Source organism: Leptosomus discolor, chromosome 5 (assembly GCF_034619465.1).
Source record: "Leptosomus discolor isolate bLepDis1 chromosome 5, bLepDis1.hap2, whole genome shotgun sequence".
Lineage (NCBI taxonomy): Eukaryota > Metazoa > Chordata > Aves > Leptosomiformes > Leptosomidae > Leptosomus > Leptosomus discolor.
In genome coordinates this window covers 16,638,729-16,659,205 of record NC_141395.1, presented here as the reverse complement: position 1 = coordinate 16,659,205, position 20,477 = coordinate 16,638,729, and the positions used below count along the sequence as shown (strand labels likewise).

General features: G+C 40.8%; 1 protein-coding gene across 1 annotated transcript in view; it reads right to left on the bottom strand.

Annotated features, from left to right (window-relative positions):
- Nucleotides 1–16,737, bottom strand: part of XRCC5 (X-ray repair cross complementing 5) — a 49,199-nt gene extending 32,462 nt beyond the window's left edge. Inside the window, 9 exon segments of the mRNA XM_086466302.1 lie at nt 841–953; nt 3,266–3,404; nt 4,935–5,049; nt 7,953–8,141; nt 11,147–11,269; nt 11,446–11,494; nt 12,697–12,880; nt 13,449–13,562; nt 16,699–16,737. Of these exon segments, the coding sequence (XP_086322428.1) occupies nt 841–953; nt 3,266–3,404; nt 4,935–5,049; nt 7,953–8,141; nt 11,147–11,269; nt 11,446–11,494; nt 12,697–12,880; nt 13,449–13,562; nt 16,699–16,716 (1,044 nt within the window). The 5' untranslated portion in view covers nt 16,717–16,737.
- Between the last annotated feature and the right edge of the window lie 3,740 nt (nt 16,738–20,477).

The following is a 20,477-nucleotide window of genomic DNA, read 5'->3' as shown; positions in this document are numbered from 1 at the left end:
CTCTCTACTTTCTCCTCACGCATCCTGCTTCAAGAAGAGTTTCGTTAAGCCTTTGCCTAAGGCTTTCCTAATGCTTAAGTCCTGGATTTTCTGCAGGAAATTACATTTTGCTGGATAGCTTTTATTAAGGTACTTGCTCAATGCATGTTTCTTACAACTTCCAGGTAAAATGAATGGCAAAGTTAATACCACAAGTACAGGTAAGTGCATACAAACACCAAGCATCTCACATATAGAGTGTTTTTGAATGATCTTATCTACATCTAAGTTCTACGAAGTCTTCACTACATTTAGTTTTTGTTATAGTAGAAACAAGAAGCAAGTCACAGTTCACAAACTAATCCTTACAGAAATGAGAACGAGTGCAGTCAGTTCTTAGGCTTTCTTTAACCTTTTTTTTTTTTTTTTTTTATGTTGAGAGAGAGGCTTCTTCTGTTAAAAAGAACACACTCATGGATGGACAAAGCCCAAAAAGGCTTTTGCATGACCTGAACAGAAGAGAGGCTATCGTCTGTTGCAGATCTAGCATCACTATTTAAGTTCATGAGATAAAAGGAGATTACAATACCTCTGTCTCCACTTTGTAAAGATCCGAGTTCAGTGGCTCTGGTTTCACTTGAGGGTTCAACGGCCACATTTATGAGCTTCTCTCCTTCACAAGACTACATACTGTTTATATATACTAGAATCAGCAAATAAGTCACCCTGTATACCTGACTGCACATGTCACATTCCCAATACTGGAATGCAGTACAAGACCGCAACTTTAGTGAGTTCAAACTGAAATCAGTTGTCTTTAACAACCCAGGAAGCTGAATGGGAAGAAGTTTAGTACTGTACCTGAGAGGATCTGCTGAATCCCAAAACAGAAAAACATTTTGCTTCTGTTTTGTATTTCATTTGCTCTTCATCTTCCTTGGAAAAAGGAATTATATCACTCCCATAGCGAAACCCTGGAGAACAAGAGAAGAGCATCTGGTAAGCATATGGGCCTACAATTCTACCACCGAAATTAGCTCTCTGAATATTTTAACAATGCATGCATGCCCCACAGTTACTCCAAACACACTCATCAAATTACTTTCCCTGTTAACGAAAAAACCCACACACCCCATAGACACATGTTGTACTTCACGAACAGCAGTTGCACTCCTTGTACGTTGTTTTATCTAACACAGCTACCCTCGTAGCGAGCAGGGAAGAAAATAAGGGAACTGAAATCATAGAAATCATAGAATGGTTTGGGTTGGAAGGGACTTTAAAGATCATCTGGTTCCAACCCCCCCACCATGGGCAGGGACACCTTCCACCAGACCAGGTTGCTCAAAGCCCCATCCAACCTGGCCTTGAACACTGCCAGGGAGGGGGCAGCCACAGCTTCTCTGGGCAACCTGTGCCAGTGTCTCACCACACTCACAGTGAAGGACCTCCTCCTAATATCTAACCTACATCTCCCCTCTTCCTGTTTGAAACCATGACCCCTCATCCTATCACTACACTCCCTGATCAAGAGGCCCTCCCCACCTTTCCTGTAGGCCTCCTTTAAGGACTGGAAGGCTCCTATAAGATCTCCCCAGAGCCTTCTCTTCTCCAGGCATCTTGCCCACCAAAGTTATGCTTACAGAATAGATTTAAGCAAATAGATTGAAACACTCCCTGCAAACGTAGCACAAAAAAAACCCAAACATACCACAAATCATGTACAGAAAATGACACCAGAAGGGATTCAGAGAACAAATTCTGTTATCAGTTGAAGTGAGATACATCCTCACATGCAGTGGAAAACCAAAACACTCTTATATACAGAAGCGGTCTTTCTACATACTTCTGTGTTCCCATGCCTTACATTGCAAGGATATCTCCACAAAACAGAAAGCTGATAGTTTCTCAGAGGTATCATCTGTTCCAACTGCTTATTCCCCCACCTCAATCTCCAACATCCACCCTGTAACATCATCACTTTATTATACGTCACAGACTAAGGATGATATGCTCAGGTGCAAGGAAAGCAGAAGGAACAGAGGTAAATCCCTGGATGAAAAACCTATGTGCAGACACAGTTTCCTGGAAACTGAAAGCAAACACTTGAGCAGAACGAAAGAAATTTCGGTACGAGTGCCTCAAATCCAAAATACTGTCTAACTGTGACATTTCTCAAAAGGTCCACAAAAGTCCACGAGGCATCAGCAGCTCTTTAACTGTAGGAAAAGTCACCATTGCTAGAGAATTTTTTGGTCTTTTTGTTCCCATTGAACTGTTCACCATTTCTTTTACTAGTATCTTGCAACCACTTGCCAACTTAGGCAGTCAAGACATCAGCAGAGAAGGGTCACAAAACTTCAAAACATATTCACTATAAAAAGTGGGTATTTTTGTTTGTTTTACTAGAAGTTTGAAGTTATAAAACATGAACAGACTACTAGCTTTTAACTATAATTTCTGCTTAAAGAAACACAATCACACTGCCATTGGGACATTTTTATCTGCTACAGCTACACAACACTATGATTGCTACAATTGAAAGAGGTTAACTAAAAAAAATACAGTATTTATGTTAACTTTTCAATTCCTTTTATTCACTTGACAGCACTTTCTATACTATTATCTGAATAGTTCTACCCTTTATAATTAATACACTTGCCCTACTTGTGTGGGATTGAAACAGCAAAGGAAAAAAGATTAGTAACAAAATATATCTATACAATAGTAAAAAATTAAACATATTTGCTTAACTATTTTTAAAAAGTAGACTATTTCATGCTGTTTCATGCATACCACTACTTCAGACTGAACCTGTTACAGAATTTAAACAGCAATGCTAACAGACTCTTGAACACTAAACCTTCCTTTAATGGTTTAGTCTTCCCAATTACAAGTATCTAGAGCAGTTGCTTATCTAGAAAAAGCAGTGTTATGAAAGTATTCATGTTATTGGTACAAGTGAAGATTTGAAAACGGAACAGAGGTAGAAGCACTACTCACTGCAGAACTGAGGTACGGTGCTCCACAGAATAGTTTAGGAAGCTGTAGTGCCTTCCAAGTTCCACCTGGTAGTATTATTATTATTCCTATTACTGGCAAAAGTAAGAATTTTTAAAATATGTGAAGACAAAGAGTCTCACATAACAGTCTCTGTGTTCCATCAGCTTACAGAGCTTACATTTAAGTTCACAGCTAGGCTTCAAAGTATACAACTAAAAGGCACTTAGGTGAGTACCAGCCATTACCTTCAGTTTGTCTTAAGGTGTGCATAAAGAAGTCCTACCTTGAATAGTATCATCTCGCTGAACCTCTGTCTCATCATCATCATTCAAGCAGTAAACAGTTTCCTTTTGCACATCATCTTTTCTGAGGGTCTTCGCATCCACAACTGTCCAAATTTTTTTCACCTTCTCTTCTGTGACCTTCGTATCAGAATTCAAAGAAAAGGAATGTTTAACATTTCAGTGGGATGCAGAGTGCTTATCAGAACAGAATGTAAAAAATTTTTAGACCAAGTGCTGCATTATTTATATATGAGGTCTTTCAGTCACAAGATAACATGTAACTTGCTTGCTATGTATTTTACTTCCTCCACCTACACAAGCTTTTGACAAAGTATTAAGATATATGTTAAAGATACAAGAAGACTCAATGTTCATTCAGCTCATTTGCCCAAGTTTTGCATCAGGCTTACTACACGACAGGACAAAAATATCCTATCTTACTTCCCCAAAAGCAGCAAAAGATCCCAGTTGCATTATGGGACTGTGAGGGGAAAGAAGGAATAAATATCTACAATGAGTAAATGTTTCTCAACCACAGGGGAAAAAAAATGCTTTCATTTTCTCTCTACTTAAGTGAAATTGATGGTACACTTGGTGAACAAGAAGAAAAACAGAGAACTGGGCAGAAAACAGAAAAGACAGAATAGATTATGTCAGTAGATATCACAAGTCTATTCCTAGCTCTGATCCAATTGCTGTATGACCTCGGGCTGGTCACTCAGTTCTTGTTGCTTACTCTCCCAAGATTAATTTGTTTTGCGTGTAAACACCTTTGGGAGGGGACTCTTACTGCATATTTGTACAGGTTTGGCATAATAATCTAATAAAAAGAAATTATGAATAAATTTAAATAGAAAGCTGGCAGCAGAAATCTCTTTCAAGGCTAGTGTGCCTATCTCTCAGAAATCAGATATATTTCAACTTCATAATACACCTTCCTGAAACCTTGCAATATTGGCCAGGCTCTTAGTCTTGGGTTCAAATAACAAACCAATTAATCTCCATCTCACCAGACCCATCAATGCTGACACGCTGTATAGTTACCCACTAATTATTCAGTAATTGGAATTTTGCACATTTTCTCTGTTTAAATACACTTACTCCTTCCCAGCACTGTGTGAAGGACCCATATAAGGGTAAGGGAAACAGACTGTGCACAAGTTCTGCCAAACAGTATAAAGCAAACAGGCTGAAAAAAATACATCTTTATTTCCAAGTCTGAAGTAACAATAAATGCAATTTGAAACAATAGCTGGTAAAATATTTACATCCACCATTTTACACACACATGTGCATAATTCCTCTCATGCCTAGGGCTTAAGAAATACCTATTAAGTCTCATTGAGCTGCAGACATATCACCGATGCTGAATGACAGCACAAACTGCAGCATTCTTAATCAGGTTTGTCAACTTCAATACCATTAAGTGTCACAGCGCAGATAGCAATTACTTTTATTTCCGTACATGATGAAATTTAGTTGTTTAACACATGTGTACAATATGGTCAAGTTACAATTTTAGATGTACTGGCTTCTACACACATAAAATCTCTACCATCATTACTCTGGATGTTGTTTTTTTAATTTTCTTAGCTTTAAGGAAAAAACATGCAGCTGCACCTAACTTGCTGCCAAAATACACTAAAGCATACGATTTTATGAACTTACTGATTTGTAGGCCACAATCCTTATAGACAAATTAGAACCAATAGTGAGCTGGCAGGGCCAAGCCATAGGTCTTCTTTCTATTTTCTTAAACATTGAAAGACGCTCCAAGCTCTCTCTAAATGAAGGAATCAGGAAAACAAAAATGAACTCTGGTGAACTGTAATAAAACATTACAGACAATACACGCTTTTCAAAGAGATGCAGGAGTCCAATTGTTTCAGCTCAAACTGCATAAAGCATCAGAAAATAAACTGTATGAATAATCTTGTCATTAACTACTGTCAGAAGAGAGAATGAAAAAAAGAAGTGGTACAGTAGATTATTCCCATCTCGAGCCTTTATGATGGTGTGACATTAGGGCTTGAAGACAGTATGTTAGGTCTGGTAATGAAACTACACAATCGCTTATTAAGCATTTTACATTTATCTGTGCTCATCCAATTAGGTCATGTAGTTAGCTGAACAACTCAAATTAGAAAAGGCTCTCTAAGCAGTAAAATGTTTTCTGCAGTGGAGGTGAAGAAATAAAGGATTCAGTTTCAATTAACAGGATTTTGTTTGTGTGGTAATTAACTTTTGACATTTTTTTTTAATACAGTACTAATGAACTCATTATTTTCAGGGCATTCTGTTAGAGTGAAACAAGTTATCTCGAATATTTCTAGCCTAAACAGCATACATACAAATTCATAAAACATAAAAAACTATAATGATTTTGTAAAAAAAAAAAAAAGTGTTAACTCAACAGCACAACTTCAAGTAAAGAGGTCCAAAAATTTAAAATTTACAGTAAAAAGTCATTTATAATATATTATTATGAAATCAAATAGGCTTGCACCCCAGAACAGCTTTGAGCTAATACAAACGATATCGGTTATTTTGCTATAAAATTCCAATGTAGAGAAAACACTCCAAAATTTTTATTTCATGATAAAGCATAGATAAAACAGAGTTGACTTCACCTTTTACACATGACAACAAAACCCAAAATCTACCCCTCTCTTGATTAAAGTAGAAATTAAGATCAACTCCTAAAAAAATTAGTACAGAATTCAACTTGGTATTCCACTTTTCAAGTTTCTTAGGATGAGCAGAGTTTTCTTGAAAATTCTAACGGAAGTACAATGAAAGGAGAAAATGCACTGCAATTTTTGCAGTGAGATAAAAAAAAGACCAGAAAGACTATGTTTTTTTCCTTGGGGAAAGGAATGAATGGAGGAAAAAAAAAATCATTGTTTTCTGACAACAGAAACATCAATATAGGATTTTTAAAAAGAACCTGTTACTACATCATTAGAAGTACTGCAATATCTGCATTCAAGGATGAATGTGAAAATCAAATACCTAAGTGTCAAATGCATAAAAATGTCATTTAAGCTCAATTCATTAACTCTATCCTTTAATTTCTTATATTTATAGAAGAAAAATGCTCCCTGTTACCAAAGAAGACTCAGCCCATAAAACCCTAGTAAATGTAGATTTCAAATTGTATTTTAAAAAACATGTCTCTTCTCCTCTGCTCTCCAGTCCCTTCCCCCAAAACCCAGAGGCAGCAGAAGTACCTCCTGTCCGACAGTCAGAATATCAAACCCTAAAAGAATACCACAAAATTTTCTCACTTTCCTGCCATGACTAATTTATTTCCACAAGAGCTGAAGTATTTTTACCAGCAGGAATAACGTATATAAGAAAACAGAGTCTATCTGAGTTGGTAAACTATCATGACAGATTTGCACAGCTGACTTCTTAAAGCTTGATAAGCAACTTAATAGCATCTAAAACCTCACATATTCTTAAACGACTTAAACAACTAAAGCTTTTTTCTATTAGCCAAATGCCTATTTATCCAAAGATTTTGGATTTCCCCTGAAAGCATGGCACAAAGACAGCTTATACACTAGCAAAAGCCTGCAATAAAAAAAAAGTACAAAGAAGGGGCCAAGCCACAGAGCAGCTTCATGCATATGGGTTATCCTAAAGGACAAACAGGCCTAGAAAGATACTGCTTTTCTGTTGGCTAGCATGGAATACATACACAGTGATATATGTTTACTCACTGATTCACACTAATGCGCTATTAACAGTTTAAGCGGCTGTTGAGGTGCAAAGCAGATCAGTTGGGCAGGCTGAAGGAAGAAAATCCCACCAAAAAAATGATGAATATAGGCATGCAAACCTACAGGTACCACCCTCTCCTAAAAATTACACTTGACAATCACATTACAGCTATGATGTACTAAGCTTCCTCAGAAACACACTGTCTAAAAGATCACACTTCATAATCACATCTGCAGAGCAGAACTACTAAGACAATAACATCAGATTTTTATAAGGCGCATAGATGCATTTTGCTTGTTTCCCAACTGACACAACAGCTATGTGGAAAAGTCTTGGATATATCATTGGCTACAGTTTTTCAGAGACATGCATACATTTTTATTCTTTCATTGGGGAAACATGAAGTGAAAAACCATCTTTCAATTCTTGCATTAGGAATGCTGCTAAAAAAGTATACTGTTTTGCAAAATAGTACAGTAGTCTGATTAAAGAGCAGGATTCAACAAACATCACTCAAAACGTTTGTGGGAGTTTGATAAACTAGTGAGCTAAAAGAAGTCTGAGACCACAGAACAAAGGCTACCAGTAAATGCAAATGTCCCACCTGTACTACGTCACAAACTCCAACTCTTTCCAAAATATGATTTTGAAATCTCATTTATAGAAACATTCCCTCCCTCCAAAATCCACCAACACTAAAGATGGAAGAAAACTGATTTTTTTTTCTTTAAATACAGATACAGAAAACTCATCTTCCATGGAAATCTCTAAGTTTTTCTGACTATTCTAAAGCCACTGAAGAAGCCGTTTGAAAATGACTAAGTGTACAATAACTTCTAAAATTCACTGACTTCAGTGAAACTGGAAGCCAAGTGATCGATTACTTAATTCATTTCATCTTTTGGAGAAGAAATCGGTAAGTAAATTTACAGCACGATAAAGAGGATTAGCCAAGTTTACCTGAAAGTATAAATTTCTTCCAGACCTCCTCCTTCGTCCAAAGTATGCATCAGTTTCCTCACCACATCAACGCCTTCCTTCTGCTGCTCAGTTAAACCTTTTCTTGGAAAACAGTTTCTGTGCATATGAGAACGTATGGTGGCACTTGTATCTCCACCTCCATCATCTACATCCACTGGAAATGGCAGACTACGAACACAAGGAGAAGTTAGTCTGACTTTCTTCTTAATTAAAATAACCAACCAAAACAAAAATTCTATCAGGATCAACAATTTCTGTCTAGCTGCAGTCAGATGTATAAAGAGCCACATGGCTTGCAAAACTACATGAAGTACTATTTCAGGTCTCCTTGGCATTGGTAACACCTTGACCAGGGCGCTGCACCAGTTCAGGGCATCATACGTCAATAAAGATGTCCACATACGGGATAAAGATGTCCACATACAGGATAAAGATGTCCACATACAGGATAAAGATGTCCACATACAGGATAAAGATGTCCACATACAGGATAAAGATGTCCACATACAGGATAAAGATGTCCACATACAGGATAAAGATGTCCACATACAGGAAGGGATTAGGGAGTAAAGACAATACTGATGAGAAAACAAGAGACTGAAAAAAACAAAGCCCATAGAGAAGGGAGTCAGAGGGCAAGACAGTCTTAAATATAAAAGGCCGTAGCAGCGAGGAAGGGAACAATCAGTTCTTCATACTCAGCCTGCACTCAGATCACATCATGGAGTCAGGTAGAGATTCAAAAATCTGATAAAGGCATTTCAAACCATAATCTCTAAAAGCAACTGCCTGAGGAGATAGAAGAGTCTCCAACACTGGAAATCTTTATAAAAAAGTTAGACAAACGCCGCTCAGCAATGACATACACACAACTGACCCAGTCTGAAGTAGAGGATTGCTCTAGACAACTTCTTAAAGGCCATTCCAGGCCTGTGATTCTGTACTGGCTCCAAATACCAGCAAACAGGGCTTTCTCTGCAGTGGGGCTATTAAGTATTTCTGGAATAAATGTCACTCCAAGATTTTAATAGCTTACAACACTAGGTGAATTTCTGACTGAAGATGGCACATTTTCCTGCACTTCAAGAATCAGGTTTAAAAATTTAGCCAGGAGTTATGATTTTGCTGCTCTTCAAAATATAATAGAGTTAACAAAGTATAACCACCACAGAAGAGAGCTGTGTAAGATCCTCTACTCTGTGCTCCTGAGAACACCTGCAGATTTTTCAAATCTTTCATCTGATCCAATTTTGGATAAACCACATGTTACCTTTCACCACGTTTCCACAAAGTAAAAGGATTTTAGCATTGTATTATGTTTTCAAAAAAGCAGCTTACAGATCTCTATCTTACTTTCACTTCATCAGTCCTTACTAAACTTATTTGTGGAGCAACGTACAATAAGCAGAGTTAACAACACGCACAACAATGTCACGTACAGCAGAACCAAAGATCAAACCAGCAAAGTGTTTGGTACCTTTGTAGGAAGCAGCATCCATTGACAAATAGAGAAACTGTATTTTAAAGCTGTTAGAAGAGCAAAAATCTTCAAACCTCTGATACATAAAAGTTAGATTACTTTCAATACGCAGTGCTTTGAGATTCCTGTAATGAGAACTGCATAATACCCAAAGCTACACATTTGCTCAATACGTGCTTGGCAAATGATAACAGGGAGGAAAAACAACTATGTGCCACAAGTTACAATGTAATCAATAAACAGGGCGTAAGAGATGGGAGCACCGGTTATTACAAAAGGACAAGGTTTTGCAAGAAATTACTTTTAAACCAGTATCCTGAGTGTTGTACACTTGTACATGTGTTGCTCAAAGCATCTCTGCTCCTGTGGCTAGGAGACAGGATGTAAATCTGCAGCTAATGCTGTAACAGCAACATTTCCCTAGTTGTCCTATTGGCCATGGGGCTTTTCCTTTACTGCATCAGAGACAAAGAAAACGTAAAGATATCTCAGAAATCTCACAGAATAAAACTGCAACATTAACTTGCAGTGGTAGCACCTGTGCTAGTCTGCACAGCAAACTACAGGTACAGAGGCGAGGTAGCAGGGTTATACCAGGTCTCCGAAAGATGTACTCTGGCTAGCAGCATGTACTCAGGTTCATGGTGGTGCGTCTCCAGTGCCAACAATAGCTCAAATAAGCTAGAAGGGCCATGTCAAGGCATATTGCAAGCATGCAGTGTGTAGACAGAAGGCGAGAACAGTCTGACATTGTTACATTCAGCCTCTCTCAAGCACAGGCAAAAAAGAATTTTTTAGCCCATGATTTTCAGCCACGCTTTCCTACCTAACCCCCCGGTTACCTTACAGGTGGGTCTGCAAACAGCTTTAATTAATTTATCAAGTTCACAACATTGCTCCTTACAGAATGCTGGATCTAGGTGAAAGTAAATATTAAAACGGTCAGAAGTAAAACTGCAGCTTTAACTTTCTTTTGTGAAATTATTTGCTATAAACAGCAAACATTAGCATTCGCACAAAGTTTTGCTTTTAAATAAACTCCTGCTAGAAAGCCTATCGCTTCCCACGTTACAATCACGTGCAACAACTAATACAGATCTCAGCAACACCATTGATTCTTCAACACCTATACCTACACCAAGACAGCCAAGGGATTCCTGACGTAACACTTAAGACACTGTTTCCATTTTCCAAGCCGATCACTGTGAATATAACCCTTCTCTTCAGATTTGCTTTTCTACTGACACCAGAATCAGCCTATAAAGATCACAACACTACCTCATTATTTCTTTGCAGTAACTCCCTTACCTAAAAGAATCTAGGCTGTTCCTGTGACAGAATCACTGTTTCTGAGGCTACTTCTGGCTCACTGTTTCCCACTTCTCTGCTTATATAGATCTTTTGTCTCCCATGTCAGACTTTGGCTCTAAGCTATAAGCTTAACTGGAGAAGAAGCCATCATCTTAACATGTATTTGCACATCACTTAATCAAGGGGATTTGGTTCATAACTGGAATCCATGGCATGTGTAATTGATAGAAGTACTTAAAATAACCATATTAAAATACTAGTACAGCTCTATAGAAACAGTACACCAACAGACTACCAGCCCCTTCAAGACCGTTATTAAGAAAGAACAATAATTTCCCTGTAAAAAAATGGCATAGTATAGAACAGCCACTTCCATACTTACAAAAACTGAAGTGAAATTCCTGTTTTCTTCAAGTTAGCAATGATAATTTCCAGCTGATCCTCACTGACAGGACTACTAAGGTCTGTAAACAGTTCAATGTGTCTCTTCTCATATTTCTTTCCTCTTAAAATACAAAAAGAACCATTTACTTATTATCTATAAGGCCTTTTTCTAATTCTTTCCTTACAAAACTGAAGGAAAGTAATATACTTGTTTAAAAAAAAAAAAAAAAAAAAAATCAGATCAGTTCCAAAATGCAAGGTCAGAATTCTGTAAAAGGTTTTGGGTTACATACTCACATTGTTTCCTTCTGAAGCAAGTCCATACACACAATAATTGCATCCAGAACTAAGCAAGTTTAAGAAAAACCTCATTTAGAACATGAATCATGTCACAAAAGCTATGTCACAAAAGTTTTTCTTATGAAATAATCTTCTGTTTTCACTCCCTTCCAAACACTGACAAACACACATTTTAGTTAACAGGCAAACAATTTTTTGAGACAAGTACTCTTCAAATATCTACTGTGCAAGAGGTTCCTATATAACTTGTCTGTTTTGTGATCTTGTCTCTTCCCCACATATCTGATGGAACAGTAAAAAGATTGCTTTAGGGCCCAATCTTTTAACTGTCAGTGAGGAGGCTCAAGTCCAATGAAAGCAATCTAATCTTTGCAAAACTACTTGGAATCCACAAATAAAAGTTACTTGTACTTTCAACAGACGATACTATTTTCTCATGCAAATTTTTCTTCAAAACATCTGCATCTGGCCATTTCTTGACAGTTTCTTCCTCATCACAACTTTCATTGGGAACATATTTTTATCACTACGCACAAACCTGCCCACACATCAAAGAAGGAACATGACTGCTCCTGCTAAGATACAGCTGACTGGTTGCACACTTCTCTGAAATAGCTCTGACAGTCTGAATAGAGCTCACAACAATCATTTTAAGGCCAGAAAGAGGGAGGACAACACAGGAAGTTGAACAGTATGTAAACGAAACACATAAAGGCACACTAGATCGCCTGCTTTTAAAACTCTTCACCTTATGCAACTAATAATGGAATACATTCAAACATGAACAGCCAGCAAGTGACATTTGGAAATGTTAAAAATACTTTATATAGAAACCAATCTGATAAACCTCTATTCTGCTTTGTCTGGCTTCTGGTACTTCTGCTGACATATTTCATAAATATTATTTATATTTGATGAAAAGGCATAAACTAAGTTCTGCAACATTATTTTTAAAAACACATGACTTATTTGAGGCCTAAAATTATATTATTGCTATCTTTGTTCTCTTTAATTAACAGAATACATCATAAAAGCAATGATTCCCTAAGGCCAAGACTCCATCTGCTAACCTGAAAGAATGTCAAAAAGCAGCTAATCTGCTTCTGAACAAACTTACAACCACAAATTAGCTGAACTCTGACAGTGGTTAAAACTTCGGAGGCAGATCTGAGCCTATTTCACAACACTAACTTCTGGTCTCTCCTGCAGCTGAATCAGTTCGAGAAGCGCGCTACAACAAAAGGATACAGTCCGCTTGTTCAGAGCCAGGTTTAATCACATCTTGAATGTCTTCCAGCAGATCAAAATCCGGCAGCATTAGTGACCTATGTACAGTAATGTTTTGGTATTGGTCCCCACTGGCGAGGCCATTCCTAGTACCATCAGTGCCAAACAAAACTACAGCGACCTCATCTTTACTTTCAGCAAAAACCTGGAGACAGAGAAAATGCAAAACGTGTATAAAAACACAGGCAGATTCATACACAACCATGTTAGGCAGACTCCAGCAAGCTGAACTAATTTTGAAATAATGTCAAGTACAGTGGATTTACTTCTTCATACTTTTTCAGTGCTATCCTACCGAAATGTAATCTTACAGAGTTCACTAATGTAGATATAATTAAACTAACAGATTGACATAAGGATACCTGGCATAAAACAAGTAAAATTGGCCGACTCGGTTCTTGAAATGGGTCTTCAGTGCGGTGAATCTTAAGAACTTTGAAACATTTCAGAGAAAGAGAAGAGTACTTGTTTACCCTAAAAGCTCTACTGCCCTGAAGAAAAAGTGAAAGTGACCAATCCAACTGCCACATCTCATCCACAACAGTACAGCTGAAACAAAGAGCACTGCTACTTTTGCTTAAAAATTGAGAAGACTAATTCTTAATCATTTATCATTTATTTCAATTATTAGTAAATGAGGAAAATATTTCACAGATGTTACTGCTTCCTCTCCCTTTTTAACAGTTTTTTATTACATGTTAAGTCACACATACCTGTCGCTGCACAAACTTCGTCATAATCTTCTTGGCTTGTTCAAGTGAAGACTCCTCACCAGGGGCAGAACTACTCATTGTAAAGCCTACATCCAGGCACAGCACTATGGCCACCTAGAAAGGAAAGACAATACTGAATACAAATGCAAAAGGACTAATATAAGCATAATTACTTAAAAGGGTACATACAAAACCTAAAAATCAAAATACATCACTACCAGTTTCTTTTACAGTAACTGTTAATATGAGACAATGGTGTAAGACAGAACCAGTACAACTGCACTGAATTGAGAATCATTTAATCCTGTACCATGTTCCAGGCATCTCAGGGGAAAATAAAAATCCTATGTTACATAATAATCTGTCAAGAGGGGAAATTTCTATACAACCTCATGAATATATCAGGGATCTAAGGGCTCTTCAAGCTCCAGGAAACAGAGATCTTTCGGTTGACAAGCACAAGACAATACAGTATATCTGCACAACACAACGTGGAGATACAAGCTTGTTCCCTAAACTCTACAGCTACATCCACCCCTCACAGTAGCTCGTAACAACTGTAGAGACCGCACTGTGGTCTAATCCAAGAATGGTAAGAATGACAGCACTCCGACAGCTTCCAGGGAGAGCCAGAACATTTATGCTCCTGGAGGTGTCTGCAGTGAGCACTGGTGTCTGCAGCACACAGCTATGCTCTTAATGTCTTAGAAGGATGAGTCCCAATTTCAATGTAGGGCTTAAATCCCACAAGCTAGCATATGTGCTTGCATTGCTGATCCATTGCGTTAACTGATCTATATATAACACTGCCCAAGTCTTCTCCTTAATTGATTCATAAATTAGTATATGAATAAACTAAATTTGCTTCTTGTCATTTCTCTTGTTAACTCTTGCTAAGTTCCTCTACAGTTCTTCCACAGACTCTACTTACCTTGATTAACCTGAGTAATTTTACCATCCAGCTGAACAAGGCTACAAGAGGAATTCAGCAAAATTATGCCCTGCATATCCAAGGACACTGACAAAAAGCCAGCTCAAATTTATTGTCACTGATTAAACCATGGTCCTCTAAATACACATCAAAATCTTGCCTGGTGGATTGCCAATAGCTTACACTGCCTGCAAAAAAATCACAGTTGGCCAGAACACCGGAAAGTTAGGTATTACCTAGGTTGAAGCCAGTCACCTTGTTTTAAAATACAAAATATATCCAATTCTCTAAGAAGTGAAGCTGCCAAAATGACATGGGCAATAAATCAAGCAACATGACATTCACAGTCTGCTTTTGCAAAACAAAAAGGATGAACAGGAAGAAAAGATGTTTGTCTAAGCTCATTTGCATATGGCTGTGCAAATAACTCCAAGTATCTTTTTAAACATCAACCAACAGAATCTAATCCTTTTTGTCACCCAAATAGGTAATTCTTAATATCAAGTTTATAATAATAACTTGCCCAGATTAGCTGTCTAATGCTTTGTACTAGCAGCTCTCAAACTATTTTCTTATCCTCCTTATTTTCCCAGAATATATCGTGCACCTCCCCTATCATCTTAACAAGCACTGGTTTAACTCCCGGCATCCTCCCAGGACAGGACAAGAGGAAGAAAGAAGGCTGAGCAACAGGGCTCCACAAGATGCCCACCATGTTATCCTCAGTCTCAGCACTCTACTCTATTCCTCACTCTGCCTTCACTGGTGGCTTGCCTGGGAGCCAGGAATGAATGCCTCTGAGTCAGCTAGGACTGCAGAAGCTTAGAGCGGAACAGAGGCAGTAACTGAGCCTGTACTAGGTTCTCACAAGAGCAATGTTACTGCTCACCTGCCAGCCTGAGGAATTACTCTATCAGCATCAGCAACTGCAGACCCTTGGCTTGTTGCTGTCCTGCCTCAAGACACACAGTGGCTGGCAGCTGAATTAATCCTGTTGTCCAAAACAGGTAAAATGCTCTTCACAGCTGGCAAGATGACAGCAAAGAAATCAAACAAATGCAGGAGAGAAGAGCTGCTGTTTTGCTTAAGAAAAAATTATCAAGCTTCAACTGAAGAGCTAACACGCTTTTCTGGAAGGCAGCAAACTCCAAGCCCGGTGCCTATTCAAGTATGCGGAATCCTCCTTCAGGAAGAGGGCAGGTCTCTCTTTTGGTAATCCTCCTCTGTGTGTTTCTTCATCTGTTCTTAACCTCTGTGCGTATCACCTCTGAGCATCCAGTACTGCCATTTTCAGGTGCAGCATGCTGAGCGACGCTTTTAAGATGCTCAGCATGTGTGACTGTAGGACAACGCTGTCACACCTGAGCTGACATCAATCTCCTTTGCTCAAGTACTGATAAGGGTGCAAACCGAACGAGCCTGCCTTTATCTCTAACCTCTCAGTGCTGAAGCTACTTATAATAAAGTCAAGAGAAATATGGCTACAGCAGCACTTCAGCCTGCAGCACAGACAACACCTGTATTTAGCAGATACTAAACTGCCCTGTACCAGAAAAGACCTTGGCGCAGCTTTCACCAATGGGATTCCTTAAACATACCGGACACACAAACTGCATTTTTAGCAAAGCAAAACCTTCCTACCATTATTTTAGCATGAGCAATGGCGATTACTACCGCGGTAGCTGCACTGTGCTCAAAACCACAGCTGCCTCCGAGACAGGAACACTGAATTCCCTTCGAATCGGAGGGGTTTGCACCTCGGAGGCCGGCACGGGAAGCAGCTACCCGCTTTCAGAGACGGGCTGGGCAGCTGTGGCTGTCTGCTGCCGACACCGGAGGCAGCTCACCGAAGGCAGGCCGGGCCGGCTCCACGCCACGCTGACCGCCGTACCGACAAGCCGCCGTTCGAGCGGTGACCGTGAGCGGACCGGCCACGTTCAGCCACAGAAAGGCGCTGCCGAACAACCCCCAGGCGCCGTCAGAAGCCCCAGAGCGAGCGCGGCCTCGCGCAAACGCCCACCGCCACAAGCGGCCGCCCAGGGCCAAAGCTTAAGCAGCGCTCGCGTTACAGGCGGGCAAGGCCGGCTCCGGCCCGCAGAGGAGGGACCTGCAGTCACGGCCCCCACCCGCCCCGGCGCTCCGCCGCGGCGGGGCCCAAGCGGGCAGCACCTCCTCCACGGCACGGCACGCCACCCCTGAGGCACGCTCCCGCCACACCGGGCCGGGGGTGGTGGTAGAGAACAAGGGCGACTGACAGAGTACGTGTAGGGTGCCCAAAGGCTGTCGGCATAGAGGAGGACCCCCCCTTCTCCCCCTCACCTTGCCGCTGCGCGCCATCTCGCTCGTTCCGGGACGCGGCGCGTTAGGCCCTGCGTACTCCGCGTCCGCCCGGGAACACGGCGGCGGCGCCTGGCGTTCCGCGGGAGGGGCAGCGCCACCCCGCGGCGGGCGGCGGCGCAGGCGGGGCCGTGATAAAAGGAGGGCGTAGGGGGAGACACCAAGGAGACGGGAGGGCCCGGGCCCCGGCCCCCGGCCCCGAGGAGGGGGCGGGCCAGAGGGGGCTGACGCGGCGCTGTGAGGGGACACGGCCCCCTCAGCCATGGCCTCCAGTTGGCCCGAGGCTGGTGCGGGGCAGGCCGTGGCTGAGCCAGGTATGGCCTAGCTGGGTGAGAGGGAAGGGAGATGGGGGGTTCCCCCTCATCTCTCCCCTCAGTGCAACCCCCTCAGCTCCCCATCTCGTAGCCGTGACTGTGACTTTGGCCATAGGGTGAGTAGTGCGTAGCCAAGGACAAGCCTGGTTTGGGTGGGCTGGGGTCCTTGAGGAGAGGCAGCAGGAGGGCAAGTCTGTAGGGCCAGAGAGGCCCTCCTGTCCTGCCTCTGAACACCTCCTGACTCACCCCCTGGGTCACCCACCCCCCAGGGCCTGTCCACCCAGGGCTCTCCAGCCTCCTCCTTGCAGCACCCAGGAGTCCCACAAGACTTGGTCTGCTGAAGGAGCAGCCATTCCCTTTCGCCACCAGGACTGGGCTTTGGGCCAGATGGAAGTGCCTGATAAGTTGCATTCTGCCCATGGATCACCGGTGGGACATGATTATTTAATTAAACGTTGGCACACTAGCTTTCTCCCAGCATTAACAACAGAGAGAATTTCTGGATCAAATTACATCCAAGCTGTCTGATGAAACTGAAACCTGCTGATGTTAAAAAGTTGAAGTATAATATATGCTCTATCATGTATATCTTGGCACCTGTTGGGTATTAAATCATCAGCAGAGATGTATAGAGAATGGCAAACATTCCATCACATGTAATGAGTACTTCTTGTTCTGCATTATCTTCCTTGTATCCTTTGAGAATATCATTACCAGTGTTCTTCCTATTCTCAGTGCATCTCAAAAAACACTATCTATAATTATTCTCAAAAACAGAGTGCAAAGTGGTGATACTAGTACAGCTACAAAAGAGTAAATCTCACATGAACACTTCAAAAACCTTGTACCAGAAGACTGACCCTGCAAACACAAGAGTTTCCTTTTTTATAGAGTGATGTCTGAAGACAAAAATCCCTTTCCCCCCCTTACTACATTGCCATGCTTTGGGAATATTGGTTATTGAGGGATTCTCTCTTCAAAGCACTTTGCATACCAAAGCAACAGAGCAGCTTGGCAATATAACAAATATTTTATGGGAAACCTGTAGACAAAAAAAAACAGTCAGCAACTGAAAGAGAAAGCTGTGTGTTGCCTTCCTGTATGTCTGTATTATTATTATTTTTTTAATTTTTATTATTGCTGGTGTTATCTTAGTCCCTAGGAGTGCTCGGCACAGACCAAAAGCCTCCCCTTGGGCTAGCAATCAGGCAATCCCCCACCCCAAATGATTTCCAGCATAGCTTGCATGCAGTCTAGGCATGAGACAAGAGATGTGCATGTGCACACACACAAATGGGAATAACAGAGAAACAAGAATTGATCAACTTCATCAGCAAGGGCTTTTCACACTCCAGCAGAAAAGCATTTTGCCAGGCATCATAATCAATGAACATTTTATTTTTATGCCAGAGCTGGGAAGTAAAAACCCAGCCCTGACTGCTGGTACAGAATATTGACAAAACCCATCATAGTCCTCTCTGAATCCTAGATTTGACACAAAAGCTGAATCCCAGGCTTTGGTCCAAACTCTCATAGCTAGAGCAGTAATTGTAAACATTACTCAGAGAAACCTAATTTGGGTATGAACTAGGAACCTCTGCTTTGCAGGAAGGTGGATGAACCCAATGCAGGTACAGCACCCTGTTCCCTTACAAAGGCTGAGTAGAACTAAAGACACCTGCAACGATGAAACTCCATCTGTGATCTTCCTATACATTAGCTCTCAGTCTGGCATAGACGGGGTCTAGTAACTCTCTCAGCAAAATACACAAACGATAAACCTGAACTTTATCCCTTCGCACGTTCATGCTGCCACATTTCCTCAGAGCTGTTTCCACCATTCAAAGGAAAAATGGGTAATAATTTCTGAAACAAACTTTAATCCCCATTTCCTTCACAGGTCTGCAGGGAGCTCCCTTATAGGTAATCATCATACCTGACTAACCAATTCCATCTGGGGGCACTGGGGCTTTGTTAGCCTGGATTAAGACCTGAAGATCTTTGCTTGTAAACACTTGCCAAGAGATGCTTGTGATTAATTGGCCATTTCTATTTTACAGAATGAGTCTCTCTGGGTATAAATCACACATATGTAACATCTCAGAGGACTCAGCATCCAGGGTGATCAGCTGTAATCTCATTTGCAACAAAGTGAGTCAGACCTCAGTCCCAGTGAGGTTCTCGCTCATTGCTCTGCATACTTCTTTGGTTACTTTTATTCCCCCCCAAAACTAAGTCTGGATTAAATAAGCACGCTGTTGGGAAAGTAGCAATAAGGGGCCTGCCTTGTGTTTAACTTTACTCCATGCCTTTACAAGGCAGCAAGGAAAATGGCTTCCCTGTTTTGTTACAAGAAGGAATGTATTATCCAGAGAGTTGCAGCTGGGACCCAGCTGCTTATGGCAGCTCTGAGCAAACGTGAATGGCTTCGGAGTAAAAGTAGAAAGATGACTTGGCCTTTCTCCCTCTTGGAACAATTGCCCATGGGGTAAAACTTTGGATAAATGCCTGGTGGAAAGAGGAGTAACATAGCCATCTGGGATCTAGCCCAATAGTTTTATTGAAACAGATACATGAAGCAGAACTTCCCCCGAAAGAATTAATTTTGCAATCATTACCTATTCTTTGCCTGGGTTCATACATAGAAGTGGGCACTAACTGCAGACTGAGGAATTACAAACTGAATTTCCTACAGAGATAAACAAAGCAGGGCAAGGTCACTGTGACACCAATCAGCTTTGTGTTTCTACCAGTACAAGCTTGGCAGCAAGCTGAAAGACAAAGTGGACTGGAAATTGGCACCCGAAGCAAAGCAGAGCTTAGAAACACATCTGTTAGCATCTTCCTGCATTGGGCTTCATGAGGTGTGCACAGTTGTCTTCTCCCAAGGGATCTTTCCAAACACCTGCTTGCAAGCACATGCCAAAACTGTGATGCAGACCAACATTAGTTTTTATTATGTTTACTTCATCATTCCTGATGGTCTTTCCCCAAGAGATGTAAGCCTAACACACTGTCTTTGCTTAGTTGCTTATGCAGAATACACCTGCAAGGAAGAGATCTCAAACACTGGTTTCACTCTCTCAAGCAAAACTGGTCTTTGACCATCAGCCCTAAGTCCACAGCACTTGTCCTCTGGCTGTCTATGACTCATGAACACTTGGCACATTGCAAAACTGTGCCTTCAATAAATTGAAAAATAATTTTTAAAAATCCTTCTGGGGAGTTAACTTCTCATCTGTTGGTCTACCAGCTCTGTCCATTTTTGGTTTAGTTCATGCAATGGAAGGAGGTCGGGCTACTAGGAAACATAAGGAAATTATTGTGGTAGGAAAGTTAGAATGCTAAATAGGAAGGATTACACTACACCACCCAACCTTTCTTGAAAACACAGAAGAAAATCATAGTAGGGAGGGGTACTGAGCTATGAGAACACATTGACCCCGG